At 40.9% G+C, this 24,281-nt stretch overlaps 1 protein-coding gene across 2 annotated transcripts in view; it reads left to right on the top strand.

Moving 5' to 3' along the window:
• Positions 1-24,281, top strand: part of RYR3 (ryanodine receptor 3) — a 160,337-nt gene that overhangs the window by 8,596 nt on the left and 127,460 nt on the right. For both annotated transcript variants that reach the window (XM_008050522.1, XM_008050521.1), the window contains exons 5-8: positions 2,917-3,052; positions 17,088-17,268; positions 18,455-18,566; positions 20,698-20,818. In XM_008050522.1, coding sequence (XP_008048713.1) covers positions 2,917-3,052; positions 17,088-17,268; positions 18,455-18,566; positions 20,698-20,818 — 550 coding nt within the window. The remainder of the gene's footprint in view (positions 1-2,916; positions 3,053-17,087; positions 17,269-18,454; positions 18,567-20,697; positions 20,819-24,281) is intronic.

Below are 24,281 nucleotides of genomic sequence, written 5' to 3'. Positions count from 1 at the left end.
CTGAGCCCAGCTGAGAATTTTTTAATGATAAATTTTTAGTGATATTTTGCAGGAGACAAAAAATGTAAGTAAAATCATTTTTATTATTTTTCAGAACCAATAAACATGACTTTTGGACCTCATTGGGTCTCTACTAAACCGTTAAGTTCAAAGGGGGAGTCAGGGAAAGGATCTGTTTACAGAGCTTGTCAAATATATTTATCAAAAAACACAACACCATAGTAGAGTAACCCTAGTATTTGAAGTTCTGTTAGGAGAATATCATCAGTCCGACATAACTGGGGTTAACTTTAACAGGCCTTCCTAGCTGTAAGAGGAGCAAATGAAAATGACCAGAGGGAAATTTGAGAAGTTGTTCCTCTAGGCCGTCAGGCCTGTGTTAAAGGGACATGACCTTCCCCACCCCCTACACACACACACACACACACACACACACACACACACACACACCCAAGACTCAATCACCATGCCCCTACCAGTGCCTTGCATGATAGTGATTCCCTAAATGTCATGTCTATCCATGGTCTCTGCTTCTAGTGGGACAGCCCTCAGACAACTTCAATCATTCATGCATTTGAATGGCAACAAAGAGCTCGGTGTTTTAGGTGGTGAGATGATAACCGATGTGGTATGTGGAAAGCAGCTAATGGGTCTTCAACCAGGCAGTATCACAAGGTTTTGACCTCCATACCCAGTTCTCAGCCTCAGTTCATCTTTTGAAATGATGTGCTCAAAGAAGACACCAAACCTCCCTTGGAAGGTGTCAGGTGTGATAAGTGCAGCTAGCAAGCTGGGAGAGGGGAGAAATGGCGCTTAGGGAAATCTGTAAAGAGAGATAAGGTCTGCCGCCCACTAGAAGTGACTGGAGTGGCTTAGCACCGTGCCATAGACTTTATTCAAACGGATGTTGGGAAATTACTCAAGTTTGGCTCACAGGAGAAAACTGCAAAGAACTGATAAGTGCTGAAGTTTTTCGCTTCTATTGATCACAACAGAAATTAGGTCTATTAGGACTGAGCAACAGCACCACCCCAACACACACATACACCCATTCACACACGCTAACTCAAGGGCAGTTATTTTCCTGGCCAGTGAAATGTCCTGCACCAGTAGCCCTGAAAACTTTGCCTAATCTTGGCCCTACTGACATTTCCCTGACATTTTTTCAGATAAAGTCAAATCTGAACTCTAAGCAGAATACTATCTCGAGTGGTTTAAAAAGGTAAAAATGTGATAATAGATGCTACTGAGTTTTGCCTTAGATTTATTACACTTGCAAGATAACTTAGAGTATTCAATATCAGCAAATACATGACTTCTTTATTTAACAAACATTGTTGAGCACCTACTATGTGCCAGGCCCTGGGAATTTTTTTTAATTTTTTTTTTTAATTTTTTTTTTAAACCACCATTCCTGACTTTGAGGATTTTGCAGCACAGTGGATTTTCCTCTTTTCCCTGCATACATAAAACATCAAAGGTAAAATTAGAATAGCAACTGCATTTTAAACAAAGGTCTATTTGCCAGGCTTTTTGCTTGACACCTGCTGAGAAGTAGGATAGAATCTCAAATCCTCTATAAGATCCCAGTACAGATCTTGTGATAAGTGTCTGATAACCTGGAAGCAAGGAGAACACTACCAATCCTAGTCCTTAATGGGCTGCAACTTCTTTTCGGACCATCCCGACCTTAGCATCTTGGCATTTGACTTTGGACCCCTGTTGTTGATGCGTATCTTGAGTAGGGACCCTGATTACTCAAGGGCCCATCAGAGTCCATCAGTGACTGAACATTCTGGCCTTGCAATATCATGGCCAACTGAACATGGACAGCCCACAGTGGGCCCTTCTCTCTCTCTACTGTTCTCTCCCCAAATGTGCCCTAGTTGGGCTTATTTTTAAGTGACAACTGCCTCTTACCAAAACTGGGAAAACCCAGGAACTGACAGTACGTGGTGTGTTCCTACATAACAGTGATAATCAGTCTTGTTAATGACTTGCAAACAAAAATGGATCAGAGGTTCTGGTTATAAACCTAGTGAATTATTTACTTCAAAAGTCTTGGGTTCTTTCTAGCTTCTAGGGAAATGAAAGCCCCTCAGCTATCTCATTTTAAAAAATTGATCACTCCTTTTCTTTGCCTTTGATATATATGTATGGCTTTTTTCAGTTTTTTATTGTGACAAAATATGCATAATATAAAATTCACCATTTTAATCATTTTTAAGTACACTGATATTAAATACTTTCATAATGTTGTATAATCATCACCACCATTCATCTCCATAACTCTTTTTATCTTGTAAAACTGCAACTCTGTTCCCTTTTAACAATAATTCTTCGTTCCCCCATTCTCCCAGCCCTGTAAATCACCATTCTACTTTCTATCTCTATGGTTTTTATTACTCTATCTCACATGAGAGGAATTATACAATATTCATCTTTTTTGTAACTGGCTTATTTCACTTAGCATATGTCCTCCAGATTCATCGTGTTGTGGCATCTTGTCAGAATGTCCCTCCTTTCAAACTTAATATTCCATTGTATGTATATGTCACCTTTTGCTTATTCATCCATCAGTGGCCACTTGGGTTGCATTCACGTTGTAACTATAGTGAAAAATGCTGCTCTGATTATGGTTGTGCAAATATCTCTTCGAGACCTTGATTTTAATTATTTTGGGTACATTCCCAGAAGTGGAATCACTGGATCATATGGTAATTCTGTTTTAAATCTTTTGAGGAACTGCCATATTGTTTTCCACAGTGGCTTCTCCATTTTACACTCCCACCAGCAGTACACAAGGGGTCCAACTTCTCCACATCCTCGCCAACACTTGTCAGCTTCTGGGTTTTTTTAATAGTAGCCATCATAATAGGAATGAGTGGACACTTAATTTTGTACTGTTCTTGGCAGGTGGTGACCTACCTGGCAGGCTGTGGCCTGCAGAGCTGCCCCATGCTTCTGGCCAAAGGATACCCTGATGTCAACTGGAACCCTATTGAAGGGGAACGCTACCTGTCCTTCCTGAGGTTTGCTGTCTTCGTGAACAGTGAGTCCCATGTTTTCCATGCCTTTCATACCCAGGACGGCAAGATCCTGGGTACCTGGAAAGGGGAGTCCTTTCCTTTGTTTCTTATTTTAAAATAATATAGATTCTTTGGGGGTTTGGTGGCTGGCGAGAGAAACATCAGGGAGAATCAGGCCAGACAAGGATTAATCCATTGAACAGAGCACTGAGCTTCAGTCCCAGATCCAGCAAGAAATTCACCACCTGGGGTTGGGCTTGTCCCCTCTGTACTGTCTCTTCTCCTATTAGTAAAAAAGGGACCTTATTAATTTTGTCATTAATACCTTACCTGTTTCACAGGACTAACTGCACAGATGTCTCTAGATCCTTAGACTATTGTGTGAATGAATGTGTGATTAGACGAGTCAGTAAATAACATCAAGAATAACTGAATACCGATAAAAGGTAACCAAACTCTCAGAAGAAAACATTGCTAAATCGTATTCTTCTTAATACAAATCACCTTCCATGTGTAGTGAATTCCAACTCTATCAAAATTATTTAGTTGTACCAGAAAAATGTGCTGAATATTCTGTAAAATAAGTGGAATACTTCCTTGAAAATGTACCTTTTCTCCCAAGATTTTGTATTACAGTACTAATTCACTTGTTTGTATTGTTGTAATCCCTCTCTCTTCTCTTAGTTTGGAATTCCAGGCCAACAAATACAACTGGGCTGGTTAAGTGATCTCAAAGAGGGATTGCAATTAATACATAATCATGCCAATTCTTCTAAATATGAGGATTTGTCTTAAAATATATTGACATGATGTGATTATCATATTCCAACATGCTTTTCTCATTGTCTCCCTTTACTCCAAGTTCACCTGCTTCCTTTTCTTCACCATGCTATACTGTATTCTTAATATTTGAATGACTTCTCTTCTCCTGGGTTTACCCCTGTCCTGACTGAAGACTTTAAGATGTCTGTGTTTTGTTCCTCTGGGACCCAACTATCCAGGTTCCTAATCAATTCCCTGTGCTTCTCTTTGTGTATTCTCTACATCCTAGTATCTGCTTATCAACAGCTTTGCTAAACTCCATTTTCTTCTCTGGAGGCCAGGTTTAGGTCTAATAGCCTGGTCTACTTCCTGTCCAAATGATCCCATGTCAAGATTTAGTGCAGAGTTTCTGTAGCAATTAGGACAATTTTGAGTGTGTGTGTGTGTGTGTGTGTAAAGTAGATATTAAAAATCTGTACAGTTTACCAAATTATGTAAATAGATTGTATGGCAGACAAACCAGATCAAAGCAGGACCAGTTTATTCATCTTGGCCACCTTCACAGTCAAGATCAAGAGCTCTTTGAGTCATTGAGTAGGACTGTCTACCTGGGCCATGAAAGTAAAGGAATCTACTGACTATTCTTCTATATAGATTGCCCAAATTCTAACACTTGCTTTTGCTGGTTAGGTACAACCATTTTGAACTAAACTTTAGACCAAAATGTTTGGTCCATCCCCTTTGCTTTCAGGTTGTTTTATGTTTTTTTTAATATTTTCTACACTACAGTCTTATGATGCAACAAGCTCTGGTAAATTGGCACATCAGTAGAAAGATATGTGGATCTTAATTTAATGCTTATTGTGTCTCTATAACATAAAGGCCAAATTTGGTTTTTGGCAAAGGATGTTAGCTTCTACTTTCAAATAATTTGTAGTCTTTTAAGGGGGGCAGATATGGACAGAAATCAGAAACTGAATGGAGTGAGACAGTGAGAGAACACTGAAGGGCTTCAAGAGGGGAAATGTATATCCTATTGAGAAGATGGAAAAAGAGGAGGTGGTATTAAAGGTGAGCTTTGAGGTATCAAAGATCCAGTCAAGAAGTGGCATGAACAGTGGCCTGAAGGCCAAAGTTGTTATGCATAGGAAACCCAGTGCTATGGTTTTAGTGTATCTCCCAAAAGACGTGTTGGAAACTTAATCTCCAATGCAACAATGTTGGTAAATAGGGCCTAATGGGAGGCATCTGGGTCACGAAGGCTACACCCTTATGAATGGATGAAAACTGATAATGAAAGGGCTTGAGGAATTCATTCTCTTATTCTCTCACATACATTCTCTCACCATGTGATGCCTTCTGCCATGTTATGATGCAGCAAGAAAGTCCTCATCAGATGCAGTCCCTTGATCATCTACTTCCCAGCCTCCAGAACCATGAGATAAATAAACTTCTGTTGTTTATAAATTACCTGCCTGTGGTATTCTGTTATAACAGCACAAAACAGACTAAGACATAGTGATCTGTCAGTCCAAAGGATGGATACACAGATGGCAGTGGTAAGAGATAAAGCTTGGCCAGGCTTAGTGGCTCAGCCTATAATCCCAGCACTTTGGAAGGCCTAGGTAAATGGACTGCCTAAGCCCACAGATTCGAGACCAGTTCAGGCAACTTGCCGAGACCTCATCTCTACAATAAATCAAAAATTAGCCAGGTGTGGTATCATGCACCTATAGTTCTGGCTACTTGGAAGGCTGAGGTGGAAAGATCACTGGTGCCCACAGGTCGATGCTGGGGTGGCCATGAGTGTGTCACTGCACTCCAGCCTGGGCGACAGTATGGGACTCCAACTCAAAGGTGGGGGGAAGATAAGGCTTACAGGGCAGGTGGGTGGTTAATGAAGAGAACCTGAATTTCATGCTGAAAAGTTTAGTATTAATTTGATGTGTAGAAAACTGGGAAACTTTTTTAACAGAAGAGAGACTGATGAGTACTATTGATGGGTTCTGTACTCAGATTGGAATAATGAGTTTATGAATTATAGTGGTGTTGGTAGGAATGGACTAGAGGAGATACATTTGAAAGAAATTAGAGAGACAGAATTTATAGGACAAGATGGTGGTGATGATGATGATGTTGATGGTGGCGGAGGATCCCATGTTGAAAGAAAAGGAACAAATATCACACTGAAGCATGGAGATTTGAGGGTAGGGAGTAAAAAAACAAGGATATAAAGAGAAAATGGTTTTGGATGGAAGTTAATAAGCATATTTTGGGAAGGATCATACTGATTTTGCCATATGTAATAGTCTAATAGAGATGCCCCTAATTTAGCTTATAGGTTAGAGATCAGTTATTCAACAAATTAGAACTGAATAGATTTGCAGACTATCTGTAGCAGTATGAAAAAGAGAAGTCTTGAGAGTATGAAGAAAGAAAGGTTGGAATATTCCCAAATACCTACAGGAAGAGGAAGGTTGGCTTAATTATAACAAAGTGATATGGATGAGTTAGGCCTGGAGAATTGAGTATCCTGGGTTCAAATTTGTCTCCATCACTTACTTACTTTGTGAATGTAAGCAAGTTAATAAAACTTACCTAGTGTCGGTGCTTTTTTAAATATGTAGAACAGAGATGACAATAGGTACCTTACAGAGCTGTGAGGATTAAATTAAATAATTCATGAAAAACTTAGATTAACAGTGTCAGAAACATAGTAAGCCTGTAGTTATGTTACTTATCATTGTTGTTTATGATCCTTATAAAAAGTGGTAGGGCATTTGAAATGTAAAAACTCTAATAAATAAATTATTTGGAATCTCAAAACCCTATGTAAGTTCTCGTACTTAAAAGGTGATTTAAAGGGACTTTCTGGCCACTTTTGTGGCTGGCTTCTCAGTAATGAAAGATAAAGGGGATATAGGAGATGGTATAGGCAGATGATGTTACAGATACAGGTTAGGTGATGTTAGAGGTGAACTTTTAAGGGTCAAGTTTCCAAATACAAAGATCCAGTCAAAGAACTGCATGAGCAGTGACCTGAAGGCCAAAGTAACGCTGGGCTTAGGAAACCCAGTGCTATGGTTTTAATATATTCCCCAAAAGGCAGATAATAGGGGTGTTTATTTGGGTGATGGTGATTGATATTAGGGTTCTGATAGTGGGTGGTGAGTGGTGATGATAGTGATGGTGGAATATAATGGTTGGGCAATGGTCATAGTTGGTTATGGGGTTGGTTGAGGTGGTGGTGGTTAGAGATGGTAGATATGATGATAGTGAGTGGTGGATGGTGATAAAGGTGATGACGGCATATGATGATGGATGGTGGATGATCATAGTGCATTGTAGGGGTAACTGGTGGGTGGTGGTGAGTGAGTGGGTGGTTAGGATGATAACAGCTAACACTTATTGAACATTACCATTTGCCAAGTACTATTCAAAGTATGTTTACATGTTTACATTAAATTACCTAAATTATACAATAATCCAGTGAGGTGGTAACTTAGTCTGTTCAGGCTGCTATCACAAAACACCATAAACTAGGTAGCCTATAAACCACAGAAATGTATTTCTCACAGTTCTGAAGGTTGGGAAATCCAAGATCAAGATGCTGGCACATTCCACATCCAGTGAAGTTTTCTGGTTCATAGATGAGGGCTTCTTGCTGTGTCCTTGCATGGTAGAAGGAAAAAGGCAACTTTCTGGGGCCTCTTTCATAAGGCACAAATCTCGTTCAGGAGGGCTTTGACCTTGTGACTTAATTACCTCCCCCAAGGCCCTACCCTTTGATACTATTACCATAACTTCCTAACTCCATCACCATCGTATGTTAGGATTTTAGCATATGAATTTGGGGGGAATTCAAACATTCAGACCATAGAAGATAGGTACAATTATGTTCACCATTTTATAAATTAAGACCTTGATGCTTAGAGAGATTAAATACCTTGCTCAAAATTACATAGGTAGTAGAAGGTGAAGCCAGAATTTGAACCAAAGCAATCTGACTCCAGAGGTCAAACTTTGCTCAAACCATTGTGCAGTATTGCCTTCCTATCACTGTCTTCCTAATAAACAAGGAGAAATTGCATTTTCTCCTTTGAGCCTGTCAAAAATTGTGGCATTATTTAATTACTGTTTGGGGCTAATGTTTAAAAAAATTTAAGCTAATCAAAAGTTTTTGCTATATCAAAATAATAGAATTGGAAAATTCTAATATTATTTTACTAGTATTTCTTAATGTTGATTTGAAATCTTCTTAAATAGTATTTGTCTTTAATATAAATTCTTAAAAATATAACTTGCTCCACTTGACTGTATTAGCTTGTTGAGAAGTCTTTTTGTTTAACTTTGGGAGTAATGCAGTCGAGGCAGTTGCAAACTCTGTAGCCAGCTTAAACACAGATGTGTCTGAGTGTCTGTGATTAATCACTTCATAATGCAGATTCTGAGAAGGAAAAGGCTTTCTACCAATCCACAAGAAGAAGGGAAAAGTTATTCTGTGATTTTTTAGATTCCTTGGAATATTTCAGTGATAATCTTCCCCAGGTTATAAACTTAGTTGTAAGGAACATAATATCTCCTAGCTTTTCTGAATCTTCTTCCCTAGGCAAACTTATCATAAGTGTCCATAACTTGTGACATGTTAAGAGTATATGAAGAGCTGTGAGACATGACAAGATGCTCTAAAAGTCCTGTCCTGAAATCACTTACAAATCGAAACAGGAAATATAGAAAATCCAAGGAGAATGACTAGAAACATAGATGTAAAATTACTTAAAATTCTATAATCAACCTCACTTACCTGTTTACCTACATTGTTACACATATGACTACTGGCATGCCAAGAAATGATAGTGTTTATTGGCATCTGGTAGAGTTCGTCTAGGAATACATGGGGAAGAAGACAAGCATTGTATAAAATCTTAAAGAAATGCACACAGTTTAATAGGGTAGTGTAGGGAGAGCATAATGATGGGCCCTTGAGCTTGGAAACATATATCTTTTAGGGTTGAGAGTAGAAAATGTCATCTTAGCTTTGAAGGGCATGTAAGGTATAGGTGCTTAAGAACCATCTTGCTTATTTCTGTCTTTATAGTCATGTTTTTAGAGTCAAAAATGATATATTCAACATTCTTAGGTTATAAGTACTAAAAACTAGAGATGGTTAGGACTAAAATGTATAAGACATTGTTTGCTTCTCAAATTTATAATATAGTTGGAAAGATTCGGCACACTCTTGAAAAATCAATCAGTGGCAGAAGATTTAAATAGCAGTTTAAAACAAATATGAACAACATTGCAATGTTGTGCTCAGTAGACATTCCAAACTAGAGTGGTAAGAGGAGAAGGTAATATATAAGGTACATTTGAGATGTAGCAGGTCAGGATTACGTGCTTAACATCTGTGTTGTATCTTCTTACCAATTATAAAGTGTCTCTGTCCATTTATGCTGCTATAACAAATACCAGAGACTGAATAATTTATAAAGAACAGAAATTTATTTATCACAGTTTAGAAGGCTGGGAAATCTAAGAACAAGGTACTAGCAGGATTGATGACTGGTAAGGGCTGCTCTCTGCTTCCAAGATGGCACCTTGTCCCTGCATTCTCTGAAAGACGAGGAACACCATATCCTCACATGGCAGAATTGACAGAAGGGCAAGAGAATATGCCTTCAATCTTAAACCCTTTAATAAGAGTGCTAGTTCCAAGAATGCTCTGCCCTCGCAACTTAATCATCTCCCAAAGGCCACACCTGTTAATTCTCATGCATTATGATTTAAGTTTCAACATGAATTTTGGAGTGGGCACCATCATTCAATCCATAGCATAAGGTATGTATAATCTCTCCTACCCTACCTTTCTCATTCTCCCACTAGACCTCCTGGAATCTCCCTGCCTGAAAAGGGAAAGAAAATCAGTCAGTGGGGACAAGAAAAGGGCTTATAAAAACAAAGGCAAGAAAATGTGACTGTAAAAATTCTATCTGTAAAAATTCAAAGTGAAACAATTTCAAAGTTCAGAAATAAGTAGATAGTCAAAACAACACAGTAGTAAATAATAAATTTCTCATGTAAGAACCAATGCCCAAGTACCAAAATGAGGAAATGTGACTGGGGTGAAAGGATGTTGACTCCATTCCTTTTGCCCTAACTGAATTGCTTAGCAGCTTTCCTCCAAGGCTTCTCTGATGCTCCAGTGTTGATTCTGAGTGTCCTGGCAGTGGACAAAAATGTCCAGAATCCATACGTGTGTTGGCTTCATCAATCATTTCATTGGTAAGAAGAAAATGATGCCTGATACCTAAATAAAACCATGGATTTAATTTGAAATAGTAAAACAAGACCAAAAAAGAAAAATCTGCTTCATCAACACTATTCACAAACAAGATGGCAGTATTATGAGCCTGGTGCTCATCACAAGTTGCTTTTCATTAACTCAATGAAAATGCCTATATTTAACAGGTAGTCTCTATTCTATCAAAGCACACCTCAACTGTGGCTTCAGGTTTCTTTCTCACTCAAATTTAATTCCACATATTTCATGAAGAAGCCTCATGGACCCAAACTCTATACAAAACCATAGACAACATTTTAGCATGATTCTGGGATTAAATACTGGTCTTCAAAATCCTACTCTATAGACTGTGCCAGTCCACCAAACGTGGTTTCACTCAGTCCCAGGGACTGAATTCCACATGTATGCTAATGATCCTCAAATGTACTTTTCCAGCTTTCTCCTCTTCCCTGAGCCCCTAACTTGCATATCCAGGCTATCAACTTGATATTTCTACTTGGAGGTCTAATAGATGTCTCAAATTTTGTGTATCTTAAGGCTGAGTTTGTAATTATGCTGCTATAACAAAATACCGGAGACTGAATAATTTATAGAGAACAGAAATTTATTTCTCATAGTTCTGAAAGCTGGGAAGTCCAAGAACAAGGTGCTAGCAGGATTGATGACTGGTGAGAGCTGCTCTCTGCTTCCAAGATGGCACCTTTCAAGATGGCCAACCATGTTCTTCCTCAAGGGCTCCCTTCTCCTTAACCAGCACCACCAACTTTCCAATAATCAAACCAACTCTTAGGTTACATTCTTGTGTATTTTTTTTTATCCTCATATCCAGTCCATCAGCAAATTTTGCTGATTCAGCATCTGAAAGACATCTGAAATCTGTGTCCCTTCATCTCCGCTGGCCATATGCTATTCCAAGCTATTATTATCTATACCTGGACCAGTGTAGTTGCATAGGAACTTAATTTCCTGCTTCTGCTTTCACCCCATATCAATCTGCCTCTGCTACATAAAAAAAAAACCTCCTAATCTCAGAGGCATAGAATAGTAAGAATTTCTTTCTTTCTTTTTTAAAGCAGGATTTATTGAGAGGACAGAAAAGCTCCCACAGTGAGAGGGGACCTGAAGGGGTTGTCCAGCATTTATTTCTTACACATCTACAAGACGATTAGGAAGCTCTGCTTCAGGCCTGTGCGTGTCTCTGCTGTAATGGAGTATCTCTGTTCTACTCATCTCATTCTGGGTTCCAGTCTTGGCTGTCGTTTTTATTTGTCTGCTGTTCTTGAGTCAGTTACTAGCATGTAGTGTGGGCCCAATGGGTGGTTAAATTAATGAATGGGCAAATGAGCAAACAGTACATGGATTGCTCTCTGTGCTATCATAGTAGCTTACAGACACCTCACTAGCTCCTCCCTTCCGGCTGGAAGACCATAAAAAGAAGAAGGTATGTCCTCACCAGATGCAATGACTTGGTTCATTTAAGTTGTCTGGTATAATATCATAGTTAGCATTTACCAAAAAAAGGTTTTTGGTCCTGGCCATCACCCCTGCCTTGTGACTCTTTAAATTAACTAAATGAGCGTATCCATGAACTGATTTATGCAAGAGCCCCATGTTCTCTCGTACTGAACTAGGACTTGATTGAGGATACGTTTTTCTTTTTTTTTTTAGGACTGATTGAAATCTAAGGAAATGAACAATACAGGCTCTTGTAAACAGAGGCTGATATTTGGTCTGGTCATTCTACAATGGATAGTCACCCTCAGTTGCTCACTCAGTCCTTTCAAGCCACTACCTTGAGTCTCATGAAATCTAATGATTTACTGAAGAAATATTTTTTGGTGCATTCCAGCCTGAGCAACAGAGTGAGATCCTGTATGCAAAAAGAAAGAAAAGAAATATCTGTCTGAATGTTATATCACACCAGATGTTAGCAAGACCCTAAAGCACACAGATAGTTCAGACGTAAGGCCCTGAGAGAAAAGCAGTCTAGTGAGAAAAACAGGTACAAAGGAAGAGTACAAAATGTTTGAGAGGACCCAGGTCCTCTGGGGCTCCTGTGTTTAAGCTATTCCTGAAGAATGGAGTTATGTGGGTCAAGGGTTTACACCGAGGAAATGGGAAGAGTGTTCCAGAAAAACAAACTTGAAAACAGGAACTGTAGTCAGAACACAGAGAGTAAGAAAAGTGATGGGTTGAAGATTAAATCATTGCATCCCTACTAATTGTCCCTGTGGTGAGCATGACTGTTTTACCAGGATAAAATGGGGAGGATCATTTCCATCCAATGTTTCAGAGATGTCAAAAAGAAGATAGTAATATGAAGACATTGTTGAAAGCCTTTGAAGAAAGGCGTTGTAAACACTCATGCTGCTATTAAGCTCATTATTCATTTTGGAACTCAAGCAAAAGCATTGTTGCAGGCCCTTGGGCAAAACGAGTTTGCCTCAAATCTCTCTCTCCCTTGAAAAATGTTATCAAGGTCAATATTCAGCTTCACCACAATGGATCTGGTTAGCAGTCAAGCTTACTGAGCTACTGAGGTAATTAGGAAGAGAATGTTCTCTCTCTTCTTAATCATGCTGTCCTCTCTACCTTATAAAGCCTTTGGAAATTCTTTTCCTTGGTCCCCTGTCTAATTAGTAGCAATGGTTGCACTTCAGTTCCTTCTTCTTGCAGGGTATGCTCTGCATTTCCCACAGATGTCCACAATTCAGTCATCAAGGGATGACTTCTGGGTCAGTTGTAGGAGCCGACCTAATTAGCTCAGTTCTAAAGGCCTGACACTCAGATAGAATAAGACTAATTGAACAAATGAATTCCAATGGCAAACTCGATATAGAACTCAGTTTTTCAACTAAAACTGCATACTAGGTTTTATTGCCCATCAAACTTCATGGTGCTGAAACTGCGGGAAAAGCTAAGTTTAATTCAGCATACTGGTAACAACGGGGGCTGCCTCAAAGGCATTTCCACCAGGCAACTGAAAGAATTAGAGTACAGTATTTAAATAAAATTGAATAAAGTAGTGAACTGTGAGTTACAACTATGACTAAGAGTATTCATGTCTTTAGATATGTTGGTTTCTCTGGTGCTTTAAGCGTCCCCCCTGTGAGTAAGGTATACCAAGTATAAATGCTAGTTTCAGCCAATGGGAAAGAATAAGCATAGTCCTTAGTACCACCTCTTGCTCTGAGCTTGTCTACAAACTGCACAGTGTCTCCCAATCTCTTCTTGGCTTCTCTTTTTTGAGAATATGATGATTCTACCATCTCATGATGATGATTATTTTACCCTTTAAACATCTGAGAATTTTCTTTGCATGGATTCTGGAGTAATAAAATCTAATTCTTTTTTGATATGGTACATCAGATGAAATTTGAAGACAAACTTCTTTACAAAAAAATTAGACTCTTCTTGAAGGATTGAGCTATAAAACAGTGAATGCATGCTGATGAGCTTTTTAAATTCAGTTTAATGAAAATATTTCTGGATCAAGTTATATAGTTCTAAATCTTCTAGTGGCACATGATTAAAATCTTGAGTTTTACCTGTACTGCAGAAGGTTGAGTGATAAAATATGTAAGCAAACCAAACTCTTGGACAGGACAACAGCTGTGATCTTACGAAGGCTCTCTGTGGCTGTGAACTGCATCAGGTATATTTAAGAATGAGTTTGGTGTAAGAGAAGGATGTGGGTTAATTTTAAGCATTCAGACAGCAAACTCAGCCCCTATGAACATGGTGGGAGAAATTTCTGCATATGAGTTAGACTAATAGACTCACTCTAAATTAGATGGGCCATGAGTTTCTCAACAGGGGAAATGAAACCCAGTGAGACTGTCGTGTGCCTGTTCACACAGTGATTAACTGAAAAGCTGGAACGTGAAGCCAGGTTTTTTGTGTTTCCACTCAAGTACTCACAACACTTCTAAGTTGATTCATACAAATTTTGACTAAATAGAATTTAAACTGCTGGAATGCTTTTAAAATGTTTCTATAAATTCTTTGTTTTTCTTTCCAAAAGATGGAACCTAATTCTTCTCCCTGTAAGTGTGAATGAGACTTAGTGAATCACTTCTAAGGAATAGGATGTGGTGGAATGATAATGGATGACCAGGTTATTAAAGGCATCACAGTTACTGCCTTATTCTCTTTTTGGGTCATATGCTCTCTGGGAAGCCAGCTGCCATGTCACAAGAACACTCAAGAATCCCTATGAAGAGGTCAACATGATGAGAGACTAAGCCTCTACTCAATATCCACCAAGCAACTTAGGCCTCTTGCCAGCAGTTATGTGAGTGAGCTTGGAAGCTGATGCTTCAACCCCAGTCAAGCCTTCAGAAGACTGCAACCCTGGTCAACATTTGACAGCCATATGGGAGGTCCCAAGCCAGGATCACCTAGCTTAGTCACTCCCAAATTCCTGACCTACAAAAACTGTGAGATAATATTGCTAGTTCTAGCCTGCTAAGATTTGAGGTGCTTTTTATGCAAGGATAATTAATACAATAGCTTTATCACATTGCAACCTCTATTGTGTAGCTCAATTCTCCAAGAAATATCATGATTTCTTAGAAAGGTTTTTCTTCAGGTTTCCAGTATACAATATCAAAAGTCTTGCCATCGGGTCTTGGCTTAGAGATCAATTCTCAGATACAATGAAGTTGTTTATGAAGTTGTTTGAACAAGCTGCAAAACTGCTTTTGAATATATATATTGACTTTGAGAAGTGTCCCAGTTCTGCTGCATAATTGCCTCTTCAGGACGAGACCCTATCTTAGTTGTCTGTAGTTCATCCAAAGAGAAATGCCATCAGAATACAATTCTCCAACTTCTACTTTTGCACAGAGTTATTTTAGGAATAATCAAGAAAACTTTATCAAGTAGCTTCTTCATCTGGATAAATTATTTCAGAAATGCCCTGAAGTCCATGCAAACCTGGTTGTTCTATTGTTCTAAGGTATGTATTAGATTCTGTGAGAGTGTGAGAGTCAGGAGCTGACATGTCACTTCCCCATTTTTTTTTAAAGAGACAGAGTTTTTCTGTCACAAAAGATAGAGTACAGTTATACAATCATAGCTTACTGCAGCCTTTAACTACTAGGCTCAGCCTTCCAAGTAGTGAGGGTTACAGGTGTACACTACCACACCTGGCTAATTTTCTTTTATGTTTTGTAGCGACGGGTCATTATATTGACCAGGTCAATCTGAAACTCCTGGCTTCAAGCAATCCTCTCACTTCAGCCTTCTAAAACAATTGGAATGATAGGCATGAGCCACAGCACTGGCTATGCACCTCATCAAATGTTAATTGAGCTACACCAGCTTGAGTAACCATCTCATCTACTTTCAAAGAAGAAAACAAATTTGCATTCCCCTCACTGAGTTAATAAAGACATAAAATTGGGTTTTTTTAAATGTCTTTATTAACTCAGTGAGGGGATGCAAATTTGTTGGTGGCTCAGCCTGTAATCCCGCGCCTTTGGGAGGCTGAGGTGAGTGGATTGCCTGAGCCCGCAGGTTCGAGACCCGCCTGGGCAGCGAGACCTCATCTCTACAATAAATCAAAAAATCAGCTAGGTGTGGTAGTGCATGCCTATAATTACGGCTACTTGGAAGGCTGAGGCAGAAGGATCGCCGGAGCCCAGCAGGTCGAGGCTGTGGTGGCCAGGAGCGGCCACTGCACTCCAGTCTGGGCGACAGAGTGAGACTCCAACTCAAAAAAAAAAAAAAAAAAAAAGATTGTTTCATTCTCTAAGTCACTTGTGAATGAATCAGTATTCCATGGCAGACTCAGTTGTGTATTAATTGCCCTTAAGGGACATAAATATATTGGTATAATCTCAACAGTACAAAATCCTGAGCTGGAGAGTAACAGTCTTTTCTAAATGGTTAATATTAATACTTTAAATAAACAGATCTTGACCTAATTTATCAAAGCTTACCTTTTTCTCCATCAATATTAACTCCTATTCTTGAAAAAAAGATGTTGGGTACAACTCAGGGTTATACAAATGGTCGTTGTACAGGTAAAATTTGGGCTTCACTTTTGTCTCCACTCCACCTGGTTGATATCAGGTACCCTTATTGATGAAGTGTGCCCTTCCTTTCCCCTGGCAGTTTCCCACTACTGCCAATCTTTTTCTTATAGTATTATGATAGTTGTTCAGGATCCACTTATAAGTGAGAACATGTGGTACTCGGTTCTTTATTTCTGTGATAGATCACTGAGTATTATAGACTCTAAGTCCATCCAAGTTCCTGTGAAGTTCATAATTTTGTCCTCTTTATGGCTGCATAATATTCCATTGTGTATATGAACCACGTCTTTTTTTTTTTTTAAGATGTGGGGTACAATTCAGGGTAAGCTATACAAATGTTCACTGTACAAGTACACTTGTTGATGAGGTGTGCCCCTCCCTCCCCTGACAGTTTCCCTCAACTGCCAATCCGACCCCACTCACCCAGCAGTTTTCCACTACTACCAGTATCTTTCTTATAGTATTATGATAATTGTTCAAGGTCCACTTATGAGTGAGAACATATGGTACTCTGTTCTTTGTTTCTGTGATAAATCACTGAGTATGATAGACTTTAAATCTATCCGAGTTGCTGCAAAGTCCATATGTTTGTCTGTGTTATATGACTGCATAATATTCCATTGTGGTACCACATCTTTTTTAACCAGTCTACTTTCAGTGGGCAGCACAGTTGGTTCCTTGTTTTTGTTATTGTGAATAGTGCTGCAGTAACTCCTATTCTTAAGAGTGGATGAGGCTTGTCCACGTGCAGTGGTGTTTATAACTAATTGATCACAACTAATTACAAACTTCTTTGTTCCTTTTGCACTCTTACTGCTTCACTTGTCTAGCCTAAAAATATATATAGGTGACAAACTGAATGAAAGAAATGCTCTTCTCCCAGCCTCCTCAACTAGAAATAAATTCTAAGGTTGGCCTTTCTAATGAGAAGGAAATGATGCCTATCTTCCTCAGGTGAAAGTGTGGAAGAAAATGCTAGCGTCGTGGTCAAGCTGCTCATCAGACGCCCAGAGTGCTTCGGCCCAGCCCTGCGGGGTGAGGGAGGAAATGGCCTATTGGCCGCCATGCAGGGTGCCATTAAGATCTCTGAGAACCCAGCTCTAGATCTCCCCTCTCATGGATACAAGAGAGAAGTGTAAGTGAATGGAATTGCCTTCTGGCATGGATATGGCTGGGGAGCTTCCAAATATTGTCAGTACATGGATGGCTAAGGAGGTGTCTATAACTTCCCACGATAAAAAAAAACCACTGGTTCTTAGCAGTTGTGGTTGAGACATTTGTAATCATTGTATCCAGCACATGGTTGTCTTGACTCTTCCAGTAAGCCTACTGATCAGTATCACCTTTATCCCCTTCAGTTTTCTCTATTCCCCTCAGCACAACTGGCAAATCACAAAGTCAGCAAACTCTTGGCCTCCCTACAGCATTACCACAGGAGGATACCAAAAGGCCTAGACCAAGGTTATAGTCATTGTCTAACTCCAGCATGTTTTCTTTCAGTACTTTGAATGATGGTGTCTCATCCCATACTTCACTTTTAACAACAGGGAGTACCCTCCACTTCCTCTTCTGAAAGAGTAAACACTAATCAAGAAAGTGTTTTGATTTGACTCCTTAGGAAAATAAAAGCTGCAGAATGAAAAGTCACGGCATTCATAATCTCGTATTTAAAGGTTAAGGATGTAGTGTGGATTATTTGATTGCTGTGTTACTTTCCCTTTTTCCCATCTTGTGACCATTTTCCTTTCTGTGTAATAGCCTCTAGATTAGACCCTAACATCTAGAAAGTAGGTAGAACCCAGCAGCAGTAACTTTCCAGGCAATTGGCTTTTTTATTTTGTCATTAGTTCTGGTAGGTGAACTGGTAGAACTGAAATGAACCCAAAACATATGCTGTCCCAACTACCTCATATAACATGAGAAAAAAAACTAATGCCCAAGGTCACATAGCTTATTAGCAACAGAGCCAGAATATGGACTTGGCCCTGGTGGACTCCTTGTCTAATGTGCCTTTCATGTATATTTCCTTCAAGGGAGGAAAAGGGAATGAATGATGGGTAGGAGGTATAGTCTGCATGATCAGTTTATGTCACTACTTGTGCCTTAAAGTTCATGGGATCCTAGGAATATCATGAACAAATATTTGGGTCTTTTGAGCTTCATGCATAAAACCACCTCATCAACTTCTGGAGGGAGAAAGGTCCCAAAGGAAAGGGTGTAAGATGCCTAAGGAGTGCAGAGTGTTTATCAAGCAGTTTGTGTCTAAAACATGGCAGTGCCTACCAGCCCTCATCACACCTCCCCTATGTTGATTTTCTCAGCAGCTCAGAGGATGATGAAGAGGAAGAAGAAGTTGTACATATGGGCAATGCAATTATGTCATTTTATTCAGCTCTTATAGATCTACTGGGCCGCTGTGCTCCTGAAATGCACGTAAGTGATAGAGTTACCAGAGAGCAACTTTGAGTCATCTGTGCCAAGAACTCTGTAGATTTTCTGAACACAGTTTCTTCCTCTGTCTCTGGCATTTGCCAGCACACCTTTCTCTAGGCTCCTTTTATCTAACATCAAAAGTAGTTTCCATCTCTAGTGACTCATTCTGTAGCTTTCCACGGAGGGGCTCCTAGGCAGATCCTTGTGTTGTGTGATTTCTCTGTGGCATTCATTGAACATATCTTCTACACATTTTGTTTCAAAAGGCTCCCAAAATTATGTTTTCATGTGCCTCTGTTTGGTCATAATGTGACCAACTTGATTCTTGATCATGGCCATCACGACACGCCACGTGGAAAATCCTCTTTTCTTGATGACGATGGTATTAGCTCCCAGGAAGAGTCTCTTACTATGACATGTGTTTGGTTGTTTCCCAGAGGTAGAGCTTTGTAGCCATACACAGCCGTACATTGTTTTATGGAATGTCCTCTCAGACTTCTAGGTGTTTGGTTTGTTTGTTTGCTTGCTTGCTTGTATAACTTCCTTTTATTTGGGATTGCCGTAAATTGGCATGGTTACAGCTCATTGCGATCTCGACCTCCTGGGCTAGGTGATCCTTCTGTGTCAGCTTCCTGAGTAGCTGGGATTATGGATGCATGCCACCACACCCAACTAATTTCTTGATTTTTTTCTTTTTTTTTTTTTTTGTAGAGACAAGGTCTCACTATGTTTCCCAGGCTGGTCTTGAACTCCTGGACTTAAGCAATTCTCCCACCTCAGCCTCCCAAATTGTTGAGATTAGAAATATGAGCCACCTTACCCAACCTCAGACTTCTAGTTTTGACCTATAAAGAATGTTATTTCCCTTTTCTTTTTCACCTCTGCTGAGGACTGAGAGAGTTGGCCTTATTTCATATAAGACCTGACATTATTAGTGAGATGAGAGAGGAAATAATTGCTTTTCATGTGAAAATGAAGTCTAAATCCTGATTAGGAAGGTTGATCTGAATTCTTAGGATTCCAGTTCCTACTATAATAACCAGCCTTACCTACATAGCCCTGTCTTTCCATTTCTGTGCCTTTAAACAAATACAGGAAACTTGAAAGGGAGCCAAGAATTCTAGGGTTGTACAGTTTTGGGAGGAGTCAGGACCCCTGTGTATTCATACTTTAGCTTTCCTGATCAGCTCTCATCAGTTCAGAAAGCATGTTACATAGTTTGCTTCTTCTCAGGAAGGCAGCATGGGATAGCTAGGCCACCAGAGCCCTATTCTTCCTCTGCCTCTTTGCACCAGCATATTACACACACACACACACACACACACACTTCTCACAACCCTTCTCATGGACTCCTGCCATCATCCCATCATCCTGTCCCTTCGCATGGACAGCCTCCCCCTCCCCTTGGGAATGGAGGTGACACCAGGGTTGAGTGCACAGGGCTTCTCCTTTCCCTGGTGCCAGAGTATCATATCCTAGCACACCATCCAGCCCACCTGGGGTAGATCTGACTCTAAGCTGTGACAACTGAGGGACTGCTGCTCCTCCTTCAGAGACCGCTTGTGCAGGAAGCTGTGCATGAACACAAGTATACATATGGGTTGGCCCATTGGTGTCTGTGTAGATCAAGTTATTCACCCTGGGTAACTACACTGAAATGTTCGAGTTCTCTCTTTCATTCTCTACACCCTTCTTGCCTACTCCTCAGCATTAATCAAACTCTTAGAAAATTGAAATTCATAAGCCATTGCTACATGTAACAGAATTGTAGTCTGTCATTATGGCTACACTGTCAACACTTCCGTCATGCCAGTAGTGCAGTTACCAACAGTCTACACATTTACTGCTGAAGCATGACACCATAACCACATGACCATTTTAATCTCCACAAAGGAATCAAGTGACCTCCTTAGTCAGTTACTCCCTCAGTAGTGCCCCTTCTGGAAAATAAAGGGAATGCTTCCACCTTTTCCAGTGACCACTAGTGTCTGAAGCAATTAGGGAAATATAGAAGTATAACCTGCCCTAAAAGACTAAGGGAGACATTTTACTGCAAGAAGTTTGGAGGTAGGATGGAACAGGGTATGAGAACCTCACTTATGTAATCTTCTTCTCCAACCCTACCTTCCAGCTCATCCAGACGGGAAAGGGGGAAGCCATCCGCATCAGGTCCATCCTGCGTTCCCTGGTCCCCACAGAGGACCTGGTTGGGATCATCAGCATCCCCTTGAAACTGCCATCCCTCAACAAAGGTAAGGGAAGCAGATGTATGCAGAATCTGCCAGTCTCCCAACTGTCTGATTGCTCAGGGACAGGATCCTCCCCACTCTGGATAAAGAACATGTGGTACGTGTACACAATGGAGTATTAAGCAGCCATAAAGAAGAACAAAATTATGAACTTTGCAAGCAATTTGGATGGATTTAGAGTCCATGCTACTCAGTGATCTATCACAGAAACAAAGAACTGAGTACCATATGTTCTCACTCATAAGGGGGTCCTGAACATTTATCACAATACCACAAGAGTGGAATCAGCAGTAGCGAGACACTGCCGGGACACATAATATCACTAAGGTTACCTGATCCTAAACCAAGGAAGTAAGGACAAGTTGAAGACCCAAACTTCACCTGCACTTAGACTACTTATGTACCTAATCCTGATTTGTACCCTACATCTTCATAATAAAATTTTTTAAAGAAAAAAAATCTGCCCCCAGGGCAGAGTCCCAGGACCTGACTTGTGGGACAGGCTGCACAGGGAAAGTGTCTTGTTCTTTTTCCTATGATGAGGAGTTTTCTCCTCTAGGTTCCAGCTAACTGCCCTCTCCTCTGTCCCCCAGCCATGTCAAGACAACTGTACTGTACATTCTGCTGGTTCAGATAGACCTCACTGTCTCCAAATACTCCAACCCTCTGAAGGAAGCTGATGAAACAGGACAAATTAAAGCTCTTACCGCGGCCTCCCTTCTCCTTTGCCTCTGTGTCCTGCAGCTTGTATGTGCAGCTGGGGCAACAGACAGATGGGGCCTGACACAGGCTATCTTCTGCCACATCCTGTGCAACTCACAGTTGAGGGCTATAAAGTGTTTCTCTTCAACGCTACATGTGACTTTTTATATCAGGGTTATCCTTGTAGAACTTACACTGTCCAAAAATTGTCCTATTTCTCTGAGTCACTACACTTGCTATCCAGACAGATGGAGGAACCAAAAAGATAGCATGAGTCTAACTGTTGTCATGCTTCCCAAACTGATGTTCCATGGAACGTGTTTGTAGGTGATATAAATAGGTGTTCCTATTAATAAGGAAATTGGAGTCAAATATGTTTGGGAAATGCTGTGAAGTACACCACTTTTGTATGACTTCATGGAGCACAGTAAGATGTTGACATCGCTGAGAAAACATAAAGAAAATAAATTTTGAACTCAGTGTTTCCCAAACACTTAGTGTTTTTTGAGCACAAAACACTAATGTCTCACAATAATAATATCCCTTGGGACACCAAGAATGTATAAAATGAAGTCAGCCTCTGCCATTCAGGCCCAGCTCCTGCTGGTGTGTGGACAGGAGAGGCAGTAGGGTCCAGCCCAAAAGGTCCCTTCTCTGACTCTCCCAGGGCTTCACATTGATTCCTGGGAAGGACAAGGGTCTGAGCTGGATAGCACTTAATCTCTATGCCTCTCGGGGTGCCTTCTGAAGTCTTCCACCTTTCTAGTATGGTATGTAATTACTGAGAGTATTTGGAGGCTATTATCTGACTTAGGTAAAACTTAGACCAGATCAGCCATGACTTATTTTAATAGAGGTTCAAAAATGTATGGAGAATACTACGAAGAAAATAAGAGAGGTTCAAAAATGGATGGAGATTACCTTGAAGAAAATAAGAACTGCTTAACCTGGAGAATAAAGACAGGATTTTAAGCAAGGATAAAAAGCAGTCTTCTATTTTCCATTTTGTTTATACTAAGAACTAGGAAAGAGCCCCCAAAGAGCAAGCTGTAGTCACAGCATATTTAAAAACCATACTAGAAAGGTGTGTGACTTCATAATATACCCTGAGAGGTACAGAGATGGAGGATTATCCAGCCTGATCCTCAGGTTGAGTATACCTTTTCCAAAACACTTGGGACCAGAAGTGTTTTGGAGTGTTTTAGATTTTGGAATATTTGCATTATACTTACTGGTGGAGTATCCTGTCTAAAATCCAAAACACTCCAATGAGCACTTCATCGAGTGTCATTCAAATAGTTTCAGATTTTCAAGCTTATCTGATTTTAGATTTTTTAATTTGGGCTGCTCAACCTGTATTTTTTCCAACATTCCTTTATTATAAATAGAACAAGCCGAAAAGGTTTTGGAGGAGAGGGCGGGGCAAGCTCTGTCTGTGAAACTCTCCACCGAGGAGAACGCAAAGAGACTCTGATTCTCTCCGCGGAGGTTGCAAATCCCATCGTCTGCAGCCTGCTCTTCACACGGCGCTCGACCGTAGACTTTGCTGAGGCATCACCAAGGTCTAGGCAGCTACTGTGGTTGTGGTGGCTGCTGCTGCCACCCCGGCTGGCAGCCATTCCACATCGCACCACCAGTGCCTGGGGTGAGCCGTGGCCTCCCCCGAGGCAGCAGAGCCGCCGCCGCCCCCTCCCCCAAGGCAGCGGAGCGGCGCCGCCTCCTCCTCCGAGGCAGCCAAGCTGCCTCCTTCTCCAAGGCAGCTGCCACACAGAGGCAGCCATTACACATCGCACCACCTGTGCCAGTGGCCCAGCCGCCACCGCCGCCACCGTTGCTGTTGCCGCTGCCACCAAGGCAGGCATTCCACATTGCACCGTCAGTGCCTGAGGGACAGGCAAGCAACTGAGATAAAGACCATCTGGAGCGAGGGATAACACCACCTGCTGATGATTCAAGCCCACCACCACCAAGCGCTGGTCCGAGGCCTGGGGACCCTCAGTCCATGCAGGGCCGGATACTGCGGCCCCCTGCTGCTGCTGTTCCACCGTGTGTGTGGGAATCTCGGGTCTCAGCTAGCTCCCTGGCTACATCGTCTCTCATTGTCACCAAGCTGCTGATCACTCAGGGAGGCTCTGGATGCCCGCCCCTCAGAGACACTGGTCCCATTCCTGGCTGAAGTACCCTGTGGAGGGCCCAGGGCCACTCTCACCACTCACCGCCTGCCCGTTGGAGCTTTGGAGCTCTGGAGCTCTGGGCCCACCCTGGCTAAGGTACTCAGCCCGTGACCCCAAGCTTGGGGACCCAGACAAGCTGAGAGAAAGAGATCTATGAAAGAGAATCTGCCTCCGCCTTTCCCCAGGCAGAGATTTCCATTGCCCTGCCCACCTATCAACAAACTCCACCTCGGTTCCTAAGGTAGCACTGCTAAACAGGAGACAAAGCCCCACCCATAAGCTGAATCAGATAAAAGCAACTCCCAGGCAGCCAAACCTAAGCTGTGAGTAAACCTAGCTGCCTGCAATGGAAAAACAAAGGGGAGAGGCCGGAGATCAGAGCTGAGGTGATTTTAGTCTGATCTCTTATTGTGACTTATGATTTTATCATTTTGACTGTTTATTTTGATCACGTTCATTGTTTGCCTTCTGACTTACACTGTTTCCTGTTTATATTGGTTTGTCTCTGTGTAGCTATCAGTATTCTTTAGGGAATCTTTCTTATGTGTCTTCTTCCACTTCTCTCCGGCCTTGTGTCTCTTTCTCACCTG

This window comes from Carlito syrichta, unplaced genomic scaffold (genome assembly GCF_000164805.1).
Source record: "Carlito syrichta isolate Samal-C Ts95f unplaced genomic scaffold, Tarsius_syrichta-2.0.1 Scaffold148494, whole genome shotgun sequence".
Classification (NCBI taxonomy): domain Eukaryota; kingdom Metazoa; phylum Chordata; class Mammalia; order Primates; family Tarsiidae; genus Carlito; species Carlito syrichta.
Note: the sequence above shows the minus strand (reverse complement) of the source record. Positions and strands in the feature narration are given on the sequence as shown.